Here is a 21,095-nt window from a genome sequence, read left to right as displayed (position 1 = left end):
ACCAGGCTGGCCTCGAACTCAGAGATCCACCTGACTCTGCCTTCCCAACTGCTGAGATTGCCGCCCCTCCCCCACCCCACCCCCAGCTTGAATTTCCCCTCTCTTAAGTGAGGATGACAGCCACCCATCAAAGCTGCAATGTCCTGAGAAGATGACAGTTGAAAGAGTTGGGCCCCCACCCTACCAAATGGCCATATGAGCCAGACCAAGGGGACAGCAGAGCCAGGCACGTGGCTTGGGTCCAGGGTCTGCCGTAAGGCTTCCTTCACAGACCAAATAGGAAGAGAGTGGGCGGAGAAGCACATCTGGGCCTCCGTGCTGGGGAGATGTGTTTCAAGGCTGATTCTCCAAGGTAAATCACTGTGCATGACAGGCTGCTGCTCACCCCAGCACCTGTTCCTCAACAAGGAAAGGGTTCAAGTAGCCCTCTGGTGTTGTACCTCTGATAAACCGAGCATCCGACACTCCAAATGTGGAGGCAGGGGGATCAGAAGTTCGAGGCCATCCCATGGCTGCACAGTAAATTTGAGACCAGCTTGGGGGTTACAAGAGACCCTGTCTCACAAAACAAACCAACAAACACCATCATGAACAACGACAAAAAAGAGCCCCGACAACAGAGGCTCGGTCTGTAAAGCACTTATCATGTGAGCATGAGGACCTGAGTTGAGAGGCCCAGCACCCACACACAAAAAAGCTGTGCTCATCGGTCTGTCTGTAACCTCGATGCTGGGTGTGTGCATGTGTGTATGGGCATGTGTGTACATACAAGTGTGTATGTGTGTGTGCGCATGTGTATGGGGGTGTATGTGCATGCATCTGTGTTTATGTGAGTGTGTGTGTGTGTGTGTGTGTGTGTGTGTGTGTGTGCACTTGCAAAAAAGAGATAGAAAATTCTTGGCCAGCCAATCTAACCAATCAGAGAGCTCCAGCGTCACTGAGGGGGCCTGTCTCAAATCATAAGATGGGCAGTAATTGAGGAAGGCCTTTCTGTACATGTATACACACACACACACACACACACACACACACACACACACACACACACCACATGAGAGAGAGCACGAGAGAGAGAGAGAGAGAGAGAGAGAGAGAGAGAGAGAGAAAGAAGAAGAAGGAGGAGGAGGAGGAGGAAGAAGAGGAAGAAGAGGGGGAGGAGGAGGAGGAAGAGGGGGCAGGTAAAGGAGGAGAGGCTCTGATGCTCCCTCACCTCTCTACTCCATATCTCCCTTCCTGCATCTTCTCCTTTTCTCGGTGCTGAGCCTGTGCCCAGCCCCCCATTCATGCTAAGCGAGTGCTCTACCACTGAACTGCACTCGCATCATTAAACGAAGGGGCTAGCATAGTAGAAGCCTCACTGTGAACTAGCCTGTGCCATGCGTGTCACAGGTGTGATCTCATAGAGGCGGCTACTCTTACTGAGCATGTGTGACAGGTCAGGAAACTGAGGCACAGAGTGGTGATCATAAAAGAGTCAAGTTTTGACCCCAGGTCTTCAGAACTTGGAAGCTTCCAACTCCAGTCAGAAGCACCAACTGGTCCCTCACCCTTGCCTCCCAAAGCCCTCAAAGGCCACTTGACCACTCAGCCCACAGTTGTCTTCCCTGCATGGGGTTAGTTACTTGTTTTTCCCCAGTCAGAGAGCTACAACACCCCACCCTCCCCCTCCACCCCCGCCTCTCATATAGGCCTTGCTCTCTGAGAGACAAACACTCCATTCAAATATAATAGGACAGATCAAAGGGCAGCTTGGTCCACTCCTACCATGTCGCCCTTTTAAGGGCACTCAACACTACTTTGGAAATTCCTGATTTGAGTAGGAGGGATGTTAGAGTTGTTAGCCAAATTCTGTTAGCCAGCCAACAGCTGTGCAGGTAGCCACGCTAACTCTGTCACTGGGGTCGAAAAGCAAGAGGCTATGGGGTCTAGTTTGTGGGACCTGAGTCCTTGGAAAACCATCACCCAAAGCTCTAAGTCTCAACCCTAAGACTTCTTCCACAGCCATTCACAGTCTGAGAAGCCAGCTCCAAGTACACGCTGAGTGTCCCTCAGTACAAGATAGTCCCAAGAGTGCAAAGGCAGAACTTCTTGCTTCTGCAATGTGGCTACTGTGGAGGGCAGTGGTTGGCACTCGCCCCCAGAGTATGGAACACATCCTGTACAGCTGAACCAGAGGACTCACCCTGCACACAGGCCAGAGGTTGGGAGGTCATCCAGGAGGATAGGAGGGGGTACCATTCATGTGGTACCATCTCCCAGCCTTTGCCCCAGCCTTCCCTCCATCCACCCCACCTTCAGCCCCTCTCATCCCTTCCCCCTGCTCCCACTTTCCTCCCCCATTCACACCTCCCCAAGGACAAGCAAAGTTATTACAATAATGAATTAGCCAGCCCGCTTACTGCCGCCACTGGCGGAGACAATTATCCACCCCCCCCCCTCGCATCCCTAGCCGCTGCTCGGATCCCTCATAAAGACGGGCTTTTGGGGCCGCTTTGTGCTTTGATTGGAAATGAAGAGATTGCTAATTAGGGAACACCTGCTGGGACCCAGGCTGGCAGGAACAGAGGCAGGACCAGGACGGACTGAGCAGCCATTGCAGGAGGGCCGAATGTGGATGAGTGTGTCTGTGCGAGCGGTGGTGCCTGGTCCTGTGTGCCTACGGGGTGCTGGGGGAAGCTAAGAGGAAGAGGGGAGAGTCTGCTGCTCCTTGCAGACACCTCCGTGATTTAATCCAGCTCCTGGCCCCAGCCCCTGGAAGCTGTAAACAAAACCCAGACATTTTATGGTGCTTTTCACCTTTTAAAGGATGCTAATTTGTTTATGGGTGGCTGTAATTCTGCCCGTGTTTGCATAGGTCAGCTCGGGCTGGGATGTGTCTTCCACACTCCTAGTTCCAATTGGGCTCACCAGCATCAGTGGTGAGATCCACAGAGCCTGCCAGCTCCCTGAGGAGGGATGAGATGGGAAACAGGTATCACAGAGGTATCTTGCTTGCCCGGTGACAAGGACATGAGCTGAAAGGGCAAAGAAAGGGCGCTTAAACCCGAGATTGACGTCATTCGATAGTTATCTATACCCTTTCTTTGCTCTGTAAGTTTTATTTATTATTACTCTGTGTGTGTGTGTGTGTGTGTGTGTGTGTGTGTGTGTGTGTGTGTGTTATGTGTGTTTGGAGTGGGGCTCTTGTGCTATGGCACATGTATAGGGGTCAGAGGACAGCTCTGTGGATTCGGTTCTCTCCCCGCTCCTTTACAGGGGTTCTGGGGATTGAAGGCAGGTTGTTCAGCGAGGGCGGACTCCTGAGACACCTTTATCTAGTTGCCTCCTTTCTCCCCTCTACCTACCTCCCTGCACTAAAGTAGACTAAAACACACCTTGGCATACCCACACCTGCCTCCATGGAGCAATGGCTGAAATGCATCCACGGCACCCAGCACCCTGCAGCTTACACCAGGAAGAAACAAAGTTCCTCAGATTCTTTTCTTGACTGGAACACTACTAGACAAAGGCTGTTCTGACTCTGGCCTCAATTTTCCCACTTACAAAATGGGAAGACGTTCTTTGCCTGCTAAGAGGCTCTCCTCTGCAGCTCCCGTGTTCTGACTCTACGTTGCCAGGGTTTCGATTCACCACGCCAGAAAATGGCCACAAGCGTAGGATTTGAGTACAGCCTTGTCTCAGATTCCAGGGCTGCAATTCAGGAGCCACTGCAATCTTAGGCTGGGGCACAAAACTCTACTGGGCCTTGTCTTTCTCATCTGTCACACGTAGGAGGGGGCAATTCCAGCACCCTCTTTCTTGAGTTGTGGAACACGGGCAGGGTCAGGAATAGAACCAGAAACAGAGCTTGCTTTGCAGTGTGTGCTCAGAGCAAGGGATGCCTTCTCCCTCTTTCTCGTTGTCATCATTACTGCCCACGACTGCTGGGACCATGACAGCTATACACCATTCCACAGAGACAGCTAGACTGGAACACTACTAGACTGAGGCTGTTCTGACCCTGGCCTCAATTTTCCCGCAGGCAAAATGGGAAGATGTCCCTGTCCGTATCCGCTTAGTCCACCAAGGCTTGCTTTCTGAGTTCTTTCCACCCCTCACCCCCGCTTGACTTGTGTGAGCATAGACGTCTCTTGATAAGGTTCCAGATCATTCTTTGGGAGACAGAAAGCCTGGTGGAGACCTAGGAAGTAGAGGCTGTGTTTATCTGTCTTCCACATGGGTGTTCAGAGCTTTCACAACCCATGAGCTTGAGCCATGAAGCCACAGGAAGAGTGGAGCCCTGAGCCAATTTGGAGCTACGGCTTCATCTCCTTTGATCCTTAAACTCCCACAGGACTGGCTTTTATGACCTCATGAGCAGATGAGGAAGCCAATGCCCCAGAAACAGGGCACGGATAGGGTGAGCTCTCCTGTGACCATAAAACTAATAAGCCAGAGAGAAGACCCAGATCTGCCCAAGTCTGGATGTTTCCCATCCATTATGCTGGCAGTGGCCACCAGGTTCCAGTAGACCGTGGACTCCATCAGCATGGACTCACAGTGTCTTGAATTTCCTTGTTAGTGTTGGCAGTGGGAGCACAAGGCAGGCATCAGAGACACTTGTGAGTAGAACTGAGTAGGTAGACAAGGGGCACCAGGCAGACATTTGGCTGGGCACACAGAGTGAACACATGCACCCCTACCAGGGGGTGGATTTGAGCTCTTGTGACAGGTCCATGGGTACATGTGGAGTACTGGGTACAGGAACCGGATGTACTTCGCCCTTGGGCTTTTCATCCCATTCAGAGAAGGGTAAGATGAGGCATTTTAATGCAATAGAGAGGTTTGGTTTGGGGCAGGGCAGGAGGTGAGATATACTGGACCACTTTGAGTCACTGGGCCAGCATGTCATCATGGACCTGCCCCCTTCCCCACTCCTCAGTAACCCAAGAGCAGAGTAGCCACCACCACACAGTTCAGTAATGAAAGCATAGCAACAGAGGGAACTGTTTTGAGTTTGAAATTGTTTGATATTTCCTAGGGCCAGTGTCCTCTCCATTGGGCAGATTGGAGGACCTCTCTTTCCTTGGTAGTACATGGGAGACGACACCCATTTTAAGGGACTGCATGGAGAAGATGTCAATCAGACACCGGTACTCCACTCAGCATAGTTCTTTGCATTTTGAGGTCCTCTACCTCTGTGCTTGCTCTCTCTCTATACACGTTCTCCACCTTGCCATCTGAGACGGTCAGACTGACTCCAGGTAGATGAAGGAAACTGACCTTTCTCCTCACACCCTTGCCCAATTCATCCTCTTTTTTTTTTTAAGATTTATGTATTTATTATGCGTAAGTACACTGTAGCTGTCTTCAGACACCCCAGAAGAGGGCATCAGATCCGATTACAGATGGTTGTGAGCCATCATGTGGCTGCTGGGAACTGAACTCAGGACCTCTGGAGGAGCAGTCAGTGCTCTTAACCACTGAGCCATCTCTCCAGCCCTCTCAATTCATCTTCTAACTCAACGGCCAGGCTTGTGGCCATAGATGGTCCAGCTTTTCATGAAGTGGAAACACAAAGAAGTGAGTGGTTCCCTTTTACACAGGAATTGATGATAGCTGTATATTGGGCCAACAGGAGAGCGGCAGAAATTCAGATTCTAGAGGGGTCCAAGTGAAAGTGAAAGGAAAGAGGCCATGCTTGGTGGGTCCTCTGTCCCAGTGTAGACACCCCGTTGGAGCTCTAGGTTCCACTTGGCTCCATTCATTTCTTCTGCCCCACAGTGTTTTATTTCCATCTAAAACGGCCACCTCTGACAATTGTCCTTGATCAGAAGTGCCCAGTTGATCCAGATGAGTCTTGTGGGTTCTTCCATCAACTAGGACGACTGTCATCTGATTGCAGATTGGTTTGGGGGTAGAACTAGCTAATCTCTCCACCTCAAGGTAGGAAGTTCCACAGAGAGGTGCACAGCTAAACCTGCGAGTTTGCTTGGTGGCTGACTCCACCTTTTATTTCTGGCCCGCCCCTCCTAATAGAGCTTACTCCCATAGCTGATTGCTCTGCAGCTTGGCATTGGGAGGTTTCAGAGGCAACATAAGTAGTGTCATCATGGTCCATACCCCCGCTGGCGCATTTTAGCAACCTCTCTACAAAAAAAAAAAAAAAAAAAAAAAAAAAAAATGAGACCAGAACTGGGAATGATTAAAAACACCATAGAAGCAGGGAAAGCAGCTGCCATGGAAAGTCCACTGAATGGTCCAGTGGTTCCATCTCCCTATTGGTCTCCCTAAGGTTTCCAACAGGACACTTTAGCTCAGGGAGAAAGGGGAGGTGCCAAATACCGTGGATCACCTCTGTGTCTGTACAAACCCTGCAGCAAGCTACCCTCCCTCAGCCCCACCCCTGCCCCATAGTCCAGGAGGAAGGCTTCTCTCTGCAGTTCAAGAGAAGAGGAGGACAGAACAGCATTAACCCAGTGGACTCTCGTCTGTGGAAGGTCACAGACACAGAGGATAAACACTTTGTCCCAAATGGTGAGCACATGTTGGACTCCATCCAAGGTGGGAAGATAGTCTGACTCGCCTTGGGAATGTGATTAGCATCTTGAGAGCCAAGGTAGGTGGATAAAAAGGAGACCAGGGTCACAGGAGAGTGGGCAAGGAGTTCAGCTACAAATGCTGTGGCCTTGGCAAGAGACTCTCCCTCCCTCTCCCCCCCTCCTTCCCTCCTTTTCCTCCATCCCTCCCCCCTCCAGCCCACATAGAGGGAAAAGAGATGGTACCTAGAGAAGGAAGGGAGATAGCCCCCAAGAGAGGAAGGTCTCATAGGGAGCTGTGCTGATCTTCATGTAGGGAAGGTGATGGCCCACCAGGTTCAAGTTTCTGGAAAGATCAAACATGAAGGGTGTGGTGCAAAAAACAAACAGGAAACATAAAGGGGAGAGTGTTGCTTGCAGATGACTGAAGGAGGGTATAAAGTCTCACATGGGAATTCTATAGAGAAGGAAGGAGTGGACATCACAGGAGACACTGGGCATGTGCAGTGTGACGATGGTGCTTGCTAAGTCTCTCTGTGAAGCTCACAGAGTAGGTCCACATTTTCCCAGTATGCCTTCCTGCTGCTCCATATACACATTGAAAATTATTTGCTATGGTGGAGAGATGGCCCTGGCAGTAAAGTGCATGTAAAACAAAGACTTGCGTTTGATCACTAGAACCCATGTAAAAAAGCTGGGTGTGGAGGTGTGCACCTGCAATCTTACACTGGGGAGACAGAGAGGGGCAGGTTTGCTGGCCAACCCAGTCTAGCCTATTTGGAGATCTATAGTCAAGGAAGAAACTTTCTCAAGAATAAATATGTGGGCTGGAGAGATGGCTCAGCGGTTAAGAGCACCCGACTGCCCTTCCAGAGGTCATGAGTTCAATTCCCAGCAACCACATGGTGGCTCACAACCATCTGTAAAGAGATCCGATGCCCTCTTCTGGTGTGTCTGAAGACAGCTACAGTGTACTTATATATAATAAATAAATAAATCTTAAAAAAAGATAAAAAAGAATAAATATGTGTACACACATGCACACATATATGTGCACACATACGTGTATATACAAACACACATAATGAATGATATGTGGGAAAAGGGAGGCTGTGAGAGGGAGAACAGGAGATAAGGGGGAGGAAGGGAACTTTCTTAATGGTCACACTGTGATGTAATGTAACTTAGAAAGATTCTAGAATAAGTAACAAATTTCAGGCTGACTCTGGTGGGACTCTGAAAGGATATAAAGGACACATCTCAAATAAAATCAATGAAAATATGAAATTGTTAGGCCAAGTTCTGTGTCTGTGTCAGTAGTACAAAATGGTAGACTGAGGTAGAAGGACCAAAAGTCCAAGGATAGCCCCAGCTACTTAGTAAGATCTTATCTCAAAATAAAATGTAAGTGGGCTGGCAAGATGGCTCTGTAGGTAGAGGGGCTTGCTGCCAAGCTGAACTGCTTATATTTGATCCCTGCAACTCGGAGAGACAATTCACTAGTATAAATTGCCTACTGGCCTCCACATGTACACATGCATGTATCAACACAAAATCAGTGGGTAAATATAATACATGTTTTAAGAAATAAAATAAAAAGGCTGTGAATGTAACTGTGATAGAGAGCTTTTCTAGTGTGGATGAGGCCTCAACAGTCCTCAGAGCAACTTCATGCTTTAATCTTCATTGTCTACGTGACTGGGGTTAGAGACACTGATGGTCCTGTCTGTGAGGTGCTTCTAGAGGTGTTTAACTGAAGAATCTCCCTAAACATGGACAACACAACCCTGTGAGCTTGGATCCCATTTAAATAAACAGGGAACAAAAGCAACAAAGTAAGGTAAGTACCAGCATTCATCTTCCACTGCCTCTGACTGGGAATGTAACATGACCCATGACCTCTGACCTGTGACCCATGCATGACCTGTGACCTGTGACCTGCTGCCCCATGTTCCTGTTGAAGGTCCTTTTCCATCACGATGACTGGATACTTTCAAACGGTAAACTGAAATAAACCTTTCTTCCCTTGAGTTGCTTCTTGTTAGTATTTGGTCAAGTAACAAGAAAATGAGCTGATCTGAACATACACACATGCACATGCACAACGTACCACATACCATACACAAACACACCACATGCACACAACATACAAAGCGCATGCGCGCGCACGTGCGCACACACACACACACACACACACACACACAAACATACCACACACACAACACATACACTAAAATACACAAACCATAAACACAGATACAATACCACATACATGCACCATACCACACAAACACAACACAGATCATATGCACACATATACCACAACGCAACAAATCACACACACAGATACAACACCACATCCACATACCATAACACACACACAGCACAACACACAAACCATACACAATATAATACACATATATATGCACCACACATACACTACAACACTCTACATACTACATACCCCCCCCCACACACACACACATTTTCTACTGACTGTTTCTTATACTGAATCTTACAGGAACCTGTGCAAGGTAACATTCAATGGTGTAACTATTTGATTGGCCTTATGCAAGATCCTTAACCTCAGTGCCTCAGTTTCCCCTTCTGTAAGTCAGGAGTGATCATGACACCTACAAAGATGAATAGGACAAACTAAGGAAAGTCTCTATCACGTAGGAGCTCCTTAGAAATGTCTGTCCCTCTCCCACACTCAGAAGAGGCATTGAAGAAAGGCATGTACTGGATGCCAAGACAGCAGGGGACACTAAACCATGAACAGCAGAGAAACATCTTCAGGAGATGTCATGGTTAGGTCTCAAGTAGCAGTGCAGCTGAGAGAATGAGGGTGGGAAGCTGAAGGCATCACAATATGAAGTAAAAGGAAAATAGACATTTTCAAGTTTTAAATTTATGATATGGTTCACCCCCTACCTACAGGTTGTTCAAGAAAAGATGAAGTTTTAGGGACTGGAGTGCAAAGCATTTCCCTGGGCCCTGTATGGAAATGACAGAGACCCAGGACCACCTGAACCGTGGAAATCAAACTGCAAGGATCACCCTTCTGGGAAATATGGTGGAGGAAGAGGGAAGGCCGGAGATCAAGGGTCCACTGTCTGTAGGAATCTCTTGAAGCGACTTCTGAAATGCATAGACAGGGGAGAGGGGAGTACAGAGACCATTAGAAGTAGACTGCAGGACCCAGGGGAAAATATTTTAGAAATAAGTTAGACACAGAAAAAGGAATTATCACTCGGCGATTAATGATAAAAATCAAGGCCATTTAGTAAAAAGTGAGAGACAATCTTTACAAAGGGGAACACAGGGACAGAGCAAATGGATGAGGAGCACACACTCTGTGCTCTGAGGACTCTTTAGTTAGCGTGTCTCCAAATGTAATACTTTTAAGTTAATAAGTAAAACAGAGGGGGCACAGAAAGAGATGAGAACAGCCCTGTGGACCAGCCATTCCAGGAGGAATGAACCTTCCTAAACAGGGTTTGGGGCAGATCCACTTACTCATTTGATTGTTGTTGTTGTTATTATTATTATTATTATTATTATTTACTACTACTACTATTGTGTATGTGATTGTTTGTGCACCATTGGGGGTGGGCACATGTGTCATGGCACACCTGTGCAAGTCAGAGGACCACTTGTAGATAGAGTTGGATCTCTTTCTACCTTTTTACGTGGGGACTGAACTCCATTTCTAGGCTTGCATGGCAACATCCTTTAGCCCTTGAGTCATCTTGCCAACCCAAGTATGGGCTTTTCCCACCCAGCTCAATTTACATATTATTACTGAAAGATGCTTCTGTTCAAACCATGAAAGCAACACCCTTGATCCCTGACCAACGGCAGTCTAGAGGGAAGAAACAAGAGGCACTGAGCTCAAGTAGCCAGGCCTGTAACACTTGTGGTTCCTCCAGGTGAAGCTGGGGTGGGGAGCTGGTATCACTTATTCCTCAGCCTCTTGAGGGTTAGAATTCCACACCTGTGCTACCACAATGGCTTCATCAGTACATACAAAGCCTGTTGCGTGTCTGTCACACCCAGGTGCTGCTGGGAAAGAGACCCTCTATTCCTGCAACAGAATCCTTGACCCTAGAGATAGCTGTGAAATGAGGCTTCCTGCCCAGGGAGACAGAGACACTCAGCAAGATGCTGAGAAGTCCTTGGGGATTGTCCATCCCTCATTCTTTCTGCAGACAGAGACACAGAGGCAAAGGGAGACAAGTGGCTTGGAGAAAGCCACCAGGCAGTAGCTTCTGGAAGCTAACGTAAGGGATTGCTCAATGCACTGATCTAAAAAACCGGTTTGTTTCCGTACACAGCCTGGTCGCCTCCACAACAGTGTCCAGCTACAGCACTAGAGTGTCACATTTCAAGGTAATATTTCTGATATTTTTAGCAAACAGATTCCATGGGTTTAATTATAATGCATTCACTTGTTCTCTCTCTCTCTCTCTCTCTCTCTCTCTCTCTCTCTCTCTCTCTCTCTTTCTCTATTTCTCTCGTCAAGCAAAAGAGGTGACTGGGAAAGCCAAAGTTGTTGGATACCACGGACAAGTGAGTATAGAGAGTGCCCCCAAATGGTGCCCCCACCCTCCTGTGGGTGGCATTTCTCACCCCCACGCTCCTCTTTCCTCTCATCCCTGTGTGATGAACTATATCTTTTGCACATTTTATAACTTTATATAAGTGGTATCTGCCTGACTCTAAGATTTTTGTTTTTAACTATGATTCTCTGGTCAATGTGACTGACTAGTCAGGGCTGACCCATTAGTCAGAGCTGGCCTAACAACAGAGGTCTGTGTTAAGAGTCTGCCAAGAAAGGTGCCATCTCTGTCTATCTGTGGCCCAAAAGCAGCATCTCACAGGGCCTAGTTTCCATCTCCGGATCCCTTCCTCTGGGCTAAGAGTGATGCTCACTCCCTGCTTCCCAAGGAGCCACAGCAGATGGGCGGCGGAACATGGAATTAGCGAGAGTCATTACGTGAGGGTGTTCTCAGTTGAGTGCCCCAGAGTAAATAGTAATTACACGTTCCTTCTAGATTGCTCGCAGACTGAGATGGGGAAGAAGAGTCATGGATGGCTGACCACAATACTCCGAACATGCACACGTGCGCGCAAACACGCAGGCTGGTCACAAGTCTGGCTTTGGAATTTTCCCTTAAGAACATGATAGTAGTTCCGCTGTTCTGTGGGATACACAAATCGCACACCCTCACACCCCCAGGCACTAGAAATTGCCCTTCCCTGTTCCCATTTTTCTTTCCTTATTGAGTACTCCCAGAAGACGTCCCATCAAACATGTGGGAAGCAAGCAATCCCCTCTTAGTTACTCTTTACAGCGGAGAAGAATTGGCCTTACACAGGAACTGCACTGTGGGGACTTAGATTCACAGACACACAAGGCAACTTAGTGCAAATCATCTTCTACATACAAGCAGCCCCATATGCTGGCCTATGGAAGAGCAGCTTTGCAGTCTTCCATAGGCAAAGCCCTGGAGTAGGCAAGCCCTGGATAGGTAATAAAGTAGACCTTTAGTCACTGGGACAAAATCCCCAGCAACATGACTTGGGGAAGGAAGGGTTTGCTTTGGCTCATGGGTGTGGAGGTTTTAGTCCATGGTTGGCTGGCTCTGCTGTTTCTGAGCCATGAAGAGGCAGAATATCACAGCAGAAGAGTCTGGGGTACAGAGCTGCTCCCCACATGGTAACCAGGAAGCAGGGATGGGGACATCTGCCTAGGGATAGGCCAGGAAGTCACAGAAATCTTTAAAGGTGCATCTCTAATGGCCCAGCCTCCCAAGAGTCTATTCAGATTTTAATTCTATCAATGGATTAGGCCAAAGTCCCCATGGTCTCTGGAAATGTCCTCACAGAAGTACCTGTAGCTTTGCTTTAATAATATAGGCAGCTTTCAGTCCATGACCCCCAAGCACCCAAACGTATTTCCATAGTTAAGAGTCATCCAAAAATTATGTGTGTGTGTGTGTGTGTGTGTGTGTGTGTGTGTGTGTGTGTGTGTGTGTAGTGGAATGAATATATATATCAAGAAAAAGAGGACATGAATTTGGAAGAGAGCAAATGGGGATACTTGGGAAGGGTTGGAGGGAGGGAAGGGAAAGAGGAAATGACGTAAGTATATTACAATTTCAAAAAATAAGAAAAGTTATTGTAAGTGTCTGTGCACATGCAGCCAGCTTAAGGGCACACTGCCACTTGCATCCCACAGTGCACACAGCCATGCACAGTGCAGGACCAGGTGTGTCTTGAAACTATCTCAGCAGCAACACCATCCCTGATCTTTGTGAAGTGACCAGGATGATTCTGGAAGGAATGTAGGAATCTTGGAAGCTTCCGAAGCCACCATGTCATCTCCTCCACCACAATGAGTCTGAGCACTTATCCAGTGAGCACTGCCCAGGGGACCTTCACGGCTCCTGTGGTCCTCAGGACTCCACTAAGGAGGTGCTCTTACCACCTTGGTAGATGTTGAGACTCGGGGGTAAGATAGGATGGAAGCTCTTTTGTCCATCGTCACAACCGGAGGGAGATGAGTATGGCCCTTGCTCATACTTCCGTGCACAAAGCATCATCGAGTCGGGGCAGGAACTTCTGGTAGAAACGACAGAGGAGCCCTACCTCCTGGATCACTGGCTTTCTTAGACATTTTCCTTACACAGCCCAGACCCACCTGCCTAAGGATGGGAACACCCATTAACCCATCAATCAAGACAATCTGTCCCAGGCACTGAGTGGGAGGGGTGGAGGGGTGAGGCCCACAAAGCCACAGAATTGTAGCTTCTGCAAACTGAGGACTAAGACTTTTGGATCTATGTGTTTGGACAGGTGGTCCTGGCCAGTTTCTCTAGCATTTCTCTAGCATGCTTCATGATAGCGGACTATGAGACTGAAGAGGGAGACAAGTCAAGGAAAATTACAGCAAACTCACAAAACTCAGGCAAGACCACATCTGAGTTCACAACATTGGATGAGAGGGCTAGCGGACCAAATGTGACTGGATATGCTACAAGCAGGCATAGGCTCACCAGAACCCTTGTCTCTCAACATGAAACCACTTAAAGCTATAGGCTAAGAGACCTCCTGCTAGACCTCCTGTTTTGACCACACTCTGGACAGGCTGAGCACCCGTGTTCCCATGGACTGACCCTTTGACCTCTATCTCCTCTCATGGCAGCAGGCTATCCTTAGACTATCAGGGTCTGCAAATGGAAGAGAACTCCCTCAACCTGGAGGCCCACTCTCTAACTGACGTTCAGTGTTCAACATGCTGTAAGCATGCATGTGTGCACGTGAGTGTGTGTGTGCCTGTGTGTGTGTGTGTGTGTGTGTGTGTGTGTGGTGTGTTCATGCTTATCAAGAATGTCATTCACCTTGTTTCCTGAGATAGTGTCTTATTGGCTGGGACTCACTGTTAGGGTAGGCTAGCTTACCCACAAACACCAGGGATCTGCCTATCTCTGTTTCTGTAGTTCTGAACTATAAATGCTGTCGCTATGCTAACACCCCCCCCCCCACATTCTCCACATCATTTCAGCCCTTTGGTGTCCTTTGAATTTTAAAGTAACTATAATTTCCCAGGAAGTCACAAAGAGAAGGTATAAAAAAAATGTCCTGCACACCTTCCTCCTGTCTCTCCCAACTGAATTGTACACACACAAAAGCATGCTGTTGATACCTGACCTGACATATACAAGGGACAGTAGGGCCCTGCCTGAGACTAGCACAGAACCAATACACCCATGCCGGTTCTTTCTGCTGTCTGATCCTGCCTCTTTATCATCGGAAGCTCTAAAATACTCACACATCCACACACAGTGCCTAATCAGCAAGAATTTTGCTCCTGAATATTGCTAGAAAGATCACTACGACAAGCTAATCAATTGTCTCAGTCAGCCACCGCTCCCCAAGGGATGTCCAGACTTTTCATTGCTATCATTTAACCCTCAGTGGCCCGAGGTTCTGCACTGCATCTTCCCAATAGAGATGCCATTCTGGGAGGAATCCAGTACCTGGACCTATGTTCATGGCTCACCACCTTTCAAAGGCCTTGTCTGTGTTAATGGAAGCAGACACTCTGCAAGGCTTCAGAGAGAAAGGCTCCCTCTTATGTGTACCCCTGGGACCAAAGAGGGGGCCTGACAGAGTCTGAACAGTCAGAGGAAGTGGTGGTGGGGGAGAAATTGGAAAAAGAGAGGCACCTGTTCAGCAATTAAATCCGACATCAAGTCAGACAAAGCTTCTTCAGTGAAAAATATATACAATTCCTGGGATTGACTAAGCTCTCTCTTCTCTCTCTCTCTCTCTCTCTCTCTCTCTCTCTCTCTCTCTCTCTCTCTCTTTCTCTCTCCCTTCTCTTTCTCTCTCTGAAGTGGGAGGGTCAGAGAGGGAGGGACTGGAGCCAGAACCATGGTCCGTGGGTCATGGGCTGCTGTTGTACTGCATATTCAGTGGTTCTCAACCTGTGTGTGGGTCATGACTTTGCCAAACATCGGTCTCTACAAAATTTACATTACAATTCATAACAGTAGCAAAATTACAGTTATCAAGTTGTAGCAAAAATAATCTTATGGTTTTGGGGGAGGTGCCCACAACACGAGAAACTTTATTATAGTAGTTAAGAAAGCTGAGAAGCACTGATATAGATGATACAGCTTCAATTCACTCTCTTATTATTAGGCCATTGGACAGTCCCCTTAAGAGAAGAGATTTAGAAATTCATTTGAGTGCATTCATTGAACACTTATTGTATACCAGGCACTGCAGCAGGAGTGAGGTACACACAGCCCTGGCACACACAGGGCTCTGGGGACTGGAGTATCATACAATAGGATAACCCTTGCTGAAACTAGAGTGGTACCCACTTAGGCTAGAATTGATCTGTTAAGGCAGTTCTAGCAAGAGAAATGGAGATCAGTCACCTGTAGCCCTGTGATCACAGGAGTGCTGGCTTTACCTTGACTTGTCAGCTTTTCTGCATGTAACAATAGAAACTGGCCTCTGAGAATGTGAGGAACAGGGCAGGAGGACTTGAGACACAAGAACCAAACTTCTCATGGGAATGAGAACCAGTTCCCAGAGGCTGGAGAAAAATCAATTTCTGGAGTCAGACCTATCCCTGACTGAGCAAGGCTGCCCCTGGTCATGCCCTCCCTGCTTTGTCATGGTGACTTAAAATTCCAAATTCTTTTGAGGTCCAAGGCCTCCCTAGGACACCCTGAGCTCTGCTCCTGGGATGGGGGTATTCACTGGAGGGACAGCTGCTGACTATCGACTGTTAGCTGACAGTGCTGCTGGCCCAGGATTCCATTTAACAATGCATCAGGGATAGCAGCCCCTTGGGGAGGTGTGCAACCTGCTTCATAGGTTATACCCCAAGATGTGCAGAAGCCAGCACTCTGGACTGAGCAAAGCCAAACCAAACCAAACCAAACCAAACCAAACCAAACCAAACCAAACCAAACCAAACCAAACCAGGTGTATGCACTGGTTAGATCCAGGGCTTAAACAATTCATCTTCCCTGGGCAATTGACACAGATTCTACCCCGAGCAAAGGGTGATGAATGACCCTAAGGGTCCAGCAGCTCTAGTGTTACATGAGAAATGGTATTGGTGGTATTGGAGTTGCAGCTGTCTGAGTCATCAGAGGGTACCTAGGGCATCTCGCATCAGCAGTGGACCAGGCCAACGTGGGAACGCAGCATAGACGTTTCAGGTCTAATGATTTGGTTAACCATTCCACTGGAAGTGAATGCCACAGAGTGGGGGGTGGGGGTCACGGAGAGTGAAAGCCCCAAGAAGAGGAAGACTTGAGGGAAGGTTGCTGAGGGCACATGAAGAGCACCACTTGACTGTGAGAGCAAATACACAACTCAGGGGCCACCACACCTCTTGGCAGGGACCCAGGGTTTATTCAGCGGTCACATGGCTCTACCATCTCCTTCCTTTACCGCACTCCAGAGAGCCAGGAGAACGAGGCCAGGAGGATTGCATGGGCTTGGACAAGTGACCTCAAGTTGACCTTGTTATGACTTGACCTTGGCCCAGTCGTTCCTGATTTTCTCTGGCTGGAGATCAGGGAGTTCTCTACCTGCCTGCACCTGGTACAGTAAGCCAGAGAGGTTCAGAGGGTCTAGGGGAAGAACTCAAGCAAGCAGACCTAGTGGAGATCCCTGGCACTGGCTGGCATGGTGGCTCCTGTTCCAGGGACAGGGACAGCCACTGGTCCTCTGCACTGCCTAGGTAATGAGAGGAACTGTCTAGATGCAGGCAAACTGAGCTCCCGTCCTGTCCCTTCTTCTCACCTCCAGACTGGAGAAAGATGAATTGGAGGAGCCAGCATTGTTCAGCCCCTCCAAGCCGCTGGAGGACCCAGCAGCCCAGTCTGCTGTAAGGTTCTTTTGGAGCTGTTTAGCAGGCTCTGGTTCCAGTTTCCTGTCCTTTCCTCCCCACCCCAGTTCATCCCACCTTTCACTTTGAAGAGCCCAGAAGTTCTACAGCTGCCTGGAAATGCTGACGACTTAACTGGTTTAATTTTTTTTTTCCCCAGCAGCCCTGAGGGGTTTTAACTCTTTCCTCCCGCAGAAACCCCGGCTTTTGGAGTTGAAGGTTTAAACTCTCACTGGGAGACTCATAAATATTCGGAATCACTCTCTCCCTCTCTGTTTGATTAGGAAATGAGCCTTTAACTCAATGTAATCCCCAAGCCATTAACAAAAAAGCCCTCAACAGCTCTACTATTAGAATCTCACTCCTAACCCTCGGAGGATTGAATTAGATTAACATAACTACCCGCAATCTGAGTTTATTTTCCGTGCCAGATAGAAATGTGTTTTCAGGAAAGGTGAGAGGTGGGGGTGGGGCGTGGGGGTGGAAGATGATAAGAAAAAGAAAAGGAGGGACTAGAAAATGGAATGTAAAACTAGAGATAAGAAAGATGGACAGAGATGCAGCAGAACTTCCTCGGCCACGGGAAGAAAGCTTCGCTGTGGTCTTCGGTTTAAAGTCCCTGCCAGCTGCCCGTTTTTTATTCATGGGGTATTTGGAGAGACCTCAACTGCCTACATTGTTTGAATCAGGGGAGTGCTTTCTGGCTTCTGTCAACCCTTCTTCCTGGAGATTGATGGTCCTGCACCTGAGCCTGCAGCATTCCACAGCACCTGCTCGTTGGCCCCACTGTCCCCAATTTGGGAAGAGGTCAGAATGGATTCCTGCATGCTCCAGGGAGGGGGGGGGGGCTCCTGTCACCACAGCGCGCACACATAGGAGTCAGCGTGTTCACATGCACAGAGACAAGTGACCGTGCCAAGAACGGTGTTAGATTCTGCCCACACGAAGTCACAGACAGCTCCGTGACCAATTGCATTTAAGAAGTCAGTTAGGGGGGAAAATGAGTCTGATGGGAGCTCGGACCACATAAAATTAATGGTTATTGAAGCAGAAACTAAGTAATCAGGGGCTGTATGCAAATGGCCTGAAGTTTCCCCCACTGCATCCCCCATAGGGAAGTCAATGGGGGGCAAAGCACTTCTTAAACATTCGGACCAATGCCAAGGTTAGTTATGATACCCAGCTTTCCCCCCAAGTCCATCCAAATCCACCTGCAGCTCAAGGGAAAGACTAGCTTGTTTCTAAGTGTTTCAGCAAATGCTCTCCACTCTGGACCGTGAACGCTAACAAGCACACAAGACTTCCCCCACCTTAGCTTGTCAGGAGCCCTCACCAGTCCAGCCTCAGAGTGCATGTGGGGGGGGGGAGCCCGGGGGGAGGGAAGGATTTACTCCTGAACTGAAAGGTTAAAAACAAATTCCAGACTTTGTTTTAAAAGCCACTGAGCTCAGAAGGCCGGGGAAGTTCAGCTTCACAGTGGACCGCTCAGACTTCTGTGCGCAATGTCTCAATCACTCAAGTCACAGGAGCCTTAATTAACAACAACCCACAAAATCCCGCTCCAGCACAGTGAGGGGAAAGCTTGGTGGCATTGGTTTGTCACACAGAGACCTTGAAATAGGAACTAACAATAACCTTACATGGACAGTATACCTAGCTTCCCTTTCCATGGATTCTTGAACATGATTTTGATACTAGATTTTAAATAATGACAGTCATTCTTTTTACCTGCCTTCCTTCCTTCCTTCCTTCCTCCCTTCCTTCCTTCCTTCCTTTTTTTCTTATTTCTGAGACAGTATACTTATAGCATCCTGGTAGCCCTGACTGTCCTAGAACTCACTCTGTAGACCAGGCTGGCCTCGAATTGACGGTGATCTGCCTGCCTCTGCCTCCCAAGTGCTGGGATTAAAGGTGTGAGCCGCCACACCAGGCTAGCTCCTTTATTCTTTATTCTGGGTTTTCCCACCGGTGACCACATTCGGTTCACCTTCTCCTTTCTTTTTCCTTCTTGATCCCAGCCCTCCCTCCACAAAAGCAAATTAAAGATATTAATAACCCAACATAAAATGCAGGTAGCAATAAGGAGCCAAGAGGAAGGAAAGTTAAAATGAAAATGAGGTGGAATGGTCCCTGGAAGCATATGTGTGCACCCCCATGTTACTTAACTTCCCTCAACTATTTTGCTGACAAACCTATTCTGCTTGTAATCAAAAACAATTCAGGCCGACTTGCTTTGTTTAATGCTTTTAAATTGTAGAAAGGATTGTTTCTTTGTTCGGATACTGTTTTCCTAAACAAATCTAGAAGTAGTCCTTAGCAATATAGCATCTGGTAACCAATGCATAAGTAAATAGAAACTCATTGTAAAAAGAATGAATTCTATTTAAAAGGTTGTACATAGTATACATTAAATACCAACACATAGATTTTTTTTTTAAGTTTAAGGCCTTCTCTTTTAGAAATGCTGTAAAGCCAATCTCCCCCAAGTGCAGGGATTCTGGAAAATATGACCCGTTATCTAGAAACTAAAGCCCCAAGGATCCATGAGACAGTCAAGGCAGCTAAGACTCAGTCGGGACAGTGATGGGGGAGGTGGAGAGCGTGCTCCACAGACACCTCATGTGCAGTTGCCCACTTTGTGTGTGCTGAGCCTAGCTTTGACAAAATGGGTAACATCTTCCCCCTCAACGACGGGTGCAGAGCCCTCCACAACTGGCTCACTACCTACCTCCTAATACCGTCCCTTCCCAGGCCAAGCTCCCTAACTCCTTCCAGAATTGAGAAATACACCCAGCGATGAAGCCAGCCCCAGGCAGAGAAACAAAACAAAACAAGGATCAGGTTGGCAGCTTTTGTCTCCCTTCACTTTGCAAAGGAGAATCACTCCATGGAAGGGTGTGTGTGTGTGTGTGTGTGTGTGTGTGTGTGTGTGTGTGTGTGCCTTTTCCTTGGAGGCGCTGTAAATAATATAGTTATTGGAGCTGTCATGACTCTAGCTGAACCTGAAAGCTCCCAGGGTGCCCCCAAGTCTGTCAGCACCCCTACATCATCACCCTGAGAAGCCAGTCACCCCTCCTTTGTCACCTTCCTCGCGCTCACCAAATGCTGGAGCTGCCAGCAAATAAAAGTTTTCACGCTGGGAGCCACCCCACTGAGCCGTGTGCGAACTTTCCTTTGCCCTTTTGATTGACTTACTTTCTCTCCATGAAAACAAATAAAAACCGGAGGGGACCCACAGATTCCGAATGAGTTTGTGTAACCATCGGATCCAGCCACGCCGAGACCCTCTGACCTTCCCATGACAGTCTGAGAGAGGCAGCATTTACCTCTCAGCCACACAGGGACGGATGCTTTAGTGCACAGAAGCCAGGATGAAAAAGCAGGCATGGGGAGATATTTTTATCCATTAAAAAGAGAGAGCAAGCACACTGGAGAGAGGAGGGTGTGAAAGGAGGAGGGCAGAAGGCACAGGGCAGTCTGGGGAGGAGGGAGAGGAGAAGTTAGCTTACTTACATGGTTGGGCTGGCTGGAGAACGGGGCTGTGAGGAAAGGTTACCCTCAGGTGTTTCAGTGGCTGATGACTCGTTGCCTGGCTCCTCCGACACCAGCTGACAGTCCCCTGTCTGTGTCTCTTTGTGACTAAGGACACAGTACTCCCAACCTATAAATAGATCCCGACTCCGTGATTGATATAACAGGCAGCTGACAGAAAAAAAAAATCCCACAACCATAACCAGGTCTCGAGCAAAACAGCAAAAACCTCTGGACCTACAACTCCACAGAGCCCCATGCAAGCTTCCTAGTCTCCTATGGGGCACGAGAAAGGGATGGACAAAGGGGGAGGACCAGGGTTGGCAAGTACTGTGGGAGTGTGGAAGACAATGGCTTCTTGAGTGGCGCAGCTCACTTGGGTCACACAGGTCTGTGGAAAGGGGTGGGGGAGGAGCCTGTAGGAGGTCGTGACCCCGAGAAGGAGAGTCCCCTTCCGCCACCCCCACCCCCCACCAGGGCCTGCGTAGTCAACATTCTGACTTTGGAGCATTCGTCAGCTCAAGTGCTTTCCACGAAAGTTTCCATTCCCTGTGCCAGATCAGGAGGCAGGGAGGGTGTGCAGCTCTCCCTGTCTGAGGGCCGGAGGGACTGTGGGGCCAGGC

At 48.4% G+C, this 21,095-nt stretch overlaps 1 protein-coding gene across 2 annotated transcripts in view; it reads right to left on the bottom strand.

Moving 5' to 3' along the window:
- Positions 1–20,850, bottom strand: part of Esrrb (estrogen-related receptor beta) — a 155,788-nt gene extending 134,938 nt beyond the window's left edge. Inside the window, 1 exon segment of one of the 2 annotated variants that reach the window (NM_001008516.3) lies at positions 20,455–20,850. In NM_001008516.3, coding sequence (NP_001008516.3) covers positions 20,455–20,672 — 218 coding nt within the window. In that variant the 5' untranslated portion in view covers positions 20,673–20,850. 2 annotated transcript variants of the gene reach the window in all.
- Between the last annotated feature and the right edge of the window lie 245 nt (positions 20,851–21,095).

The sequence above is a fragment of the Rattus norvegicus genome, chromosome 6 (assembly GCF_021556685.1).
Source record: "Rattus norvegicus strain SHRSP/BbbUtx chromosome 6, alternate assembly SHRSP_T2T, whole genome shotgun sequence".
Classification (NCBI taxonomy): domain Eukaryota; kingdom Metazoa; phylum Chordata; class Mammalia; order Rodentia; family Muridae; genus Rattus; species Rattus norvegicus.
This window is presented reverse-complemented; position numbering and strand designations above follow the sequence as displayed.